At 51.5% G+C, this 5,885-nt stretch overlaps 1 protein-coding gene across 1 annotated transcript in view; it reads left to right on the forward strand.

Annotated features, from left to right (window-relative positions):
- The first annotated feature begins 323 nt into the window (after positions 1 to 323).
- Positions 324 to 5,885, forward strand: part of PTPRE (protein tyrosine phosphatase, receptor type, E) — a 52,068-nt gene continuing 46,506 nt past the window's right edge. The window contains exon 1 of the mRNA XM_006867438.1: positions 324 to 447. Within this exon, the coding sequence (XP_006867500.1) occupies positions 324 to 447 (124 nt within the window). The remainder of the gene's footprint in view (positions 448 to 5,885) is intronic.

Consider the following 5,885-nt stretch of genomic DNA (forward strand, 5'->3'; position numbering starts at 1 on the left):
TCCCCTCCAACCTCCCCAACATCCCATGTTCCCTAGAGTTTCCCCTCCTGGTATCCCTCAGCACCCAGGGCTCTCCTTATTGTCCACTGGTGCCTGGTATCCTCCCCTCCCCCTGTCCCTCGGACTCTCTAACCCCCCTGACATCCATTGCCCCCTGAAGCCTCCTTCCCAATGTCCCTCAGCCCCCTCTCATTTCCCGACCTCCCATATCTCCCGGAGCCCCTCCTCTCAACATCCCTCAGCCCCCTCCAGTCCATGCCATGTGACTGTGGCCAGTCATAGTGACCCCTCTGAGCCTGTCCCTGTCTCTCCGTAGGTCCACCATGGAGACCTTCTGTCCACTCCTGCTCGCGGGGTTTAGCTGGCCACTTGCCGGAGCATTGCAAAACAACCAGACCACTGCACCGGACACTAACGGTACTACGACCTCAAGTAAGGACCCATTTGGTGCCTGCTGCTGCCTACCGCTAAGCTCTCACCGGGTTCAGGGATGGGGGTGGGCTAACAGTCAGTAAGAGGGGAGAAGCAAGGTGGGCTGATCTTAGAGTGCCTTGTTGCATGCTGTAGGGACAGTCAGTATTCGAGTGGCCAGAACATGGTGTTCTGGGAGCATCGGCAGACCCGAGCCCCTGTACTGGTTGATGGGGTCAGTCTCGGTGGAAGGCACGAGAGCAAAAGGTTAAAACTCCCTCCTCCTGTGCTGACCTGATTCAGACCCACGCCGATGAGTCCGTGGGGACATGTAGACACTGGCGAACCACTGAGGATATTAAGCCACTAACTGTGTGACCATTTGTAGGTGAACTCTGGGTGAGTCATTAGGTGTGTCTTCTATAAATACTGTTGCTGATGTTGTGAAGTGCCATCGAGTCGGTTCTGACTCAGCGACACTGTGCAGGGTTTCCAAGGAGCAGCTGGTGACTTTGAACTGCCAACTTTGTGGTTCGCAGTCCAGTCCTGATCCTACAGCATCTTTAAAATACTAGCCCTTATGTTTTCGATATGCATATCAAAGTGGTTACCAATGGAGCTATGTGGTGTCTCAAAGGGCAAGAAGGGGAGGCGCTGAGGTGAACAAAACTGTTGTCGTGTGGACTAGAAAAGTAGAGGGCAGATACACCCCCTACCCATTGTTGTAGAGTCAGTGACAATTCATAAGGACCCTAGAATGACCCTAGAGGACACAATAGGTAGAACTGTCCCATAGGCAGTTGTTTCCAGCGCTGTACACCTGACACATTTTTCACCCACGAAGCTGGTGGGTTCAAACTGCCGACCTTATTGTTGTTGTTAAATGCCATCAAGTCCGTTCCAACCCATAGTGACCCTATATAGAGTTTCCAAGGAGCAGCTGGTGAGCTTGAACCACCGACCTTGAGGCTCAAAGCAACGTTGCAGTCCAGCACATTAACCCGCAGCGCCACCCCAGGACTCCTGGCAGGTGCTTGGGGAGTCATTACTCTCTTTCTTTTTATATATTTTAAGGTTTTTTTTAAGTTTATACATTTTAAAGAAAACAGTACGCTGATACATGCTCCAACACGGGTGGTCCTAAGAAACCAGACACAACAAAAGACCACATGCGTGTGAGTCTACAAGAATGTGCCGGAGAAGCAGATGTGAAGAGAGAACAGTAGGTCCGTGGGTGTCTGGGGCCGGAGTGGGAACAGGAAGTAACCACAGATGGGTGCCAGGGGCCACATTAGGATGATGGAAACATTCCAAAATTGGATTCTGTGGTAGCTGCAGAAATCGGCTGTTGTGGTTGTGTTGTTAAGTGTTGTTGAGTCAGTTCTGACCCATAACGGCCCTGTACAATGTTTCCAAGGAGTGGCTGATGTGTTTGAACCACCGACTTTGCAGTTAGCAGTCCACTGCTGATTCTGCAGTACCATCTGTCTAAGTGACTAAAATCACTGGATTGGATGCTTTTCAAAATGGGTGACTTTTCAAAGGGTCAATTGAACAAGAGGGCATAACCATTATAAGTCTCTATGCTCCCAGTGAAAGAGCCTCAAAATATTTAGATCAGACTCTAACCAAAATAAAGAAACAGAGCTCTGCAGTCATAGGGAGAGAGTTCCATGATTCTTACAGATGAGCCAGGTGCCATCCTTAACTAAACACTGGCGCAAACAAGCGAGGTTCCGACCGGCCACAAGATTTGTGGACCCAGGATGGAGAAACCGCCAGAACCAGAAGAATTGAGAATGGGGATAAAGTCACTCTCCAACTAGAAATTGGGACTTATAAGTCTGTATTCTTATAAGAAGAATACAGAAAACCCACAACACCAGAAGTATCCACAAAATAAATCTCTTCATCTTCAATTTTTTTTAAGAAGGGTGAATTTTATGGGATGTACATTATGCATCAGTAAAATACATCCCATGTAAAATCGAGACACTAAACAGAAAAGAAACAGGGAAATGAGAGAGCGTGACCTGGGTTCAAACTCTGCCACTTGGTGGCTGGCTGGACTTGGCCGTGCTACTGAGCCTCTCTGTCCTCAGTTGGTCTATCTGTGAAATGGAACTAGTGAGAGTAACTGCTTTTGGGCGAGACCACAAGCATTAAAGAGAACATCTTTATTTACAATACCCGCTGGAATGAAGAGAGAGCTCTTCAATGCTGGCCGCTATTACTGCTGTTAAACACACAATCCAAACCCACTACCAAACCATTGATTCTGACCCCAAGGGCAGAGCAGAACCCACCCCCACCCCATGGAGTGCCTAAGACTGCAGCAGACTGTTGCAGCTTTCTCCCATGGAGCATCTGGTGGATTTGAACCACCAACCTTTCAGTTAGCAACGCAATGCCTAACCCACTGTGCCACAGGAACTGGATCCTAGATGACCAGTTCCTCTCTGCAGAGAACTGACTCTGCAACCCTTCTTTTTTTTTTAATGTTTTATTGTGAATTATGTGATAGTTTGCACGAGAGAACATTAGTTTTACAGTCCTCCTATTGTTTATCATTTCATTGCCATGGTTACAATCCCCTCCATGCATCATCAACCAACCAAAGGGTATACACTATAAGCCTGCCCCCTGGTCGTCAGCACACAGTCCCTCTCCCTCTCTGGGTCTAGAGTCCCCAGCCACTCCATCTCTCCACGTCATCGTCTCTGCCTCCATCTCTGGGGTCACTGCTTCTCGGGTAGGGTCCCGCTCTCTGCTCTTCTCCATTGATGGTCCCAGGGACCTCTGTTCCTAGACTGAAAAGTTAATCCCCTCTTTTTGCTACAAAATGTCTACCTTTACATTTCCAACCCTCACAGCCAGTTCTGATAACAATTATTCACTATTGTATCACAAGAGACCTAGCCGCATCTCCTTTCATCAGCCCCTCCTAGACACATTGGATACTACTCAGTGGAGATTCTACCTTCCTCCGTGCCCTCTGGATCTAGGCTCCCTCTTAAAAGCTTGTAAGCCAGTCACTTCTTGACTTTGTAGCCCCTCATTTTGGGTAGCCAATGTCAAAGTTGCCCATGCAACCCTTCTTATACCTGCTTCTCAGACAGGTGCCTGGAAGCAGGGACCCCTAATGGGGGATGTTCAGAGTTCCCTGTAGACCTGGAGGCCTCCCTCTGGCCGGCCACTTCTTCCTGGACCTGGATGAGAGGAGATGATGGCAAGGGTCAGTCTCCCTCTCTGCACAGGGACCTTGTCTCCAGCCCCTCCTGCTTGCTCCCCTCTTCTCCCTTCCTTCCACATCCCTAGCACACCTGAAAAGGCTGACGCCTCCTTGCTCCATGTCCAGCCCCCACAGGAATGTCTCACAAAACTCCAGACCTGCCCCGACAGGTTGCCCTTAATCATTTCAAGACTGAGTTGAGGCCAGGGGACGTTCACCATTCAACTCCCACACAGCTGAGGGATTCACATTCATCTCCTGGCCCTGGACAAATGCCCTCCAGATATGTCATTGCCCACCTGAGAAGGGCTCTGTCTTTGAGCCCAGGCCCCCACCTGGGGGGAGGAGTCCTAAGGGCCATCCATATACCACATGTGGCTGTATCTTAGAGCTCCCACCTCCCCTGGAACCAAACCCAGTAGCATTGAGTTGACTCTGACTCACGGGGACCCCACATGGCAGAGGAGAACTGTGCTACATGGGGTTCCAGCAGCTGTGTTTTTAGAAGCAGATGGCCACAGCTCTCTTTTGAGGCACATCGGAGTGGGCTTGAACCTCCAGCCTTTCAGTGAACAGCTCAGGTCTCAGCCAAGAGTTCCCCTCCCGTTGAAAGCCTGGAGAAATCTAAACGAGCCGAAACGAAAGACCAGCAATATCAAGTGAGTGGTCACTGGGGGTGTCCTGTAGCAAGGACATTCGGACCTGTCCCAGGGGCAGAACAGCCCTGAACCCAGGTAGAGGGACTGATGCCTCCTTGCTCCATATCCAGCCCACACAGGAATGTCTGACAAAACTTCCAGCCAGGGAGCCACGTGGTCAACCACCCCATGTCCCTGCTCCCATCCAGGTACTCCAGAGATATCCCTCATCTGAAGAGGGGAACAACCCACCAGAGACGCCCAGACTGCAGCCAGGCAGCACCCTGGGTCCCACCGGGGGCTCTTCTCACAGGATTGATTTATAGTATCGTCTAGAACAGGGGTGAGGGACGTCCGGCCTACTGGCCATATAAGACCCTCAAAATCTTTTGGTGTGACCCTGCGAAGGCCACCGCAGTTCCAACCATCACATAAGGGGGCAGTTCATGCAATGTTTCATCAAATAGAACAGGCTAATTTTTAAGTTAATTTTGTATGGCCCACGAATGATATAAATTTTGGCAGAAAAAGGGTTTCCCACCCCTGGCCTAGAGCATCTGGTGGTCCTTACAGGAAGAGGAGACTGACATTTCGTCACATCTCCGTGAGCCGGATACGAAACCCACTGTCCCCCTGATCCTGCCTCACCCCCATGTACACTTCTCACCCCATGACACCCCATGTCAAGTTTCTTGGGTGTCAACTACCAGGTGTTGGCTTTGTCAGGTGTCAGCTCTGACAGGTGTCCCCTCTGACAGGTGTCAGCTCTGACAGGTGTTGGCTCTGCTGGATGTCAGCTCTGCCCAGTGTCATTTCTCCCGGGCGTCAGCTCTGCCCAGAGTGTCACTGCAGGTAGGAGATCCTCTAGTGGTCAGCTCCCCCAGGAAGCTGTGCAGTGGTTGGGCAGCCCCAGAGACCAGGCAGTGTAGCAGGACTGTGACAAACCACCCAGTCCCGGCCTGGATTTACCCAGAACCAACCCTGTCACCAGTGTGAGGAGACTGCAGGGTCCCGGTTCTAGAGTGTGTTGGAGGAAGGTGGCTCTGCACACAGTGAAGGCGGGCAGACGCAGACACGCCCTCGCATCAGGGCCCAATGTGCCCTCAGTGCGTTATACCTCGGACGACGTCACTGTAGTCCTCACCATTTTCGGCATTGACTCAGAACCACACTCAGATCTCTCCGGGCTCCTGGGCCGGCGTGAAACCCGGGGAGCAGGGCTACACCAGGGAGCAAGGGCAGGCCAGCATGGCCTTTATAAGACGGGGTCAGCACATGGGCATCGGGGGCTCCACAGGTGGAGGGAACTCGAAGCTCATAGTGCTGACTTTGGCCAGAGCCCTGCAGAATCCTGCATGCGCATCTCCTCCATCTCCTTATTAGGTGGGGAACAGGCACGGTGAGGACATGGGGGTCCAGGGGACAGACCTCTGGTCCCATCCCTGGTCTTAGTCCTTTTCTCATGTCAATGGTCACAGAGAAGGCTGCTCCCTTTTCATGTCCTAGCGCTGTGGACAGCAAGGACCATGAGTGCAGAACTGCTTAGAAACTGTGAAGGGGAGTCAGGAGGAAGGGCTGATGAGGGCTGCTTTGTAAACTGTAGC

Source organism: Chrysochloris asiatica, unplaced genomic scaffold, assembly GCF_000296735.1.
Source record: "Chrysochloris asiatica unplaced genomic scaffold, ChrAsi1.0 scaffold00105, whole genome shotgun sequence".
In the NCBI taxonomy this organism is placed as follows: domain Eukaryota; kingdom Metazoa; phylum Chordata; class Mammalia; order Afrosoricida; family Chrysochloridae; genus Chrysochloris; species Chrysochloris asiatica.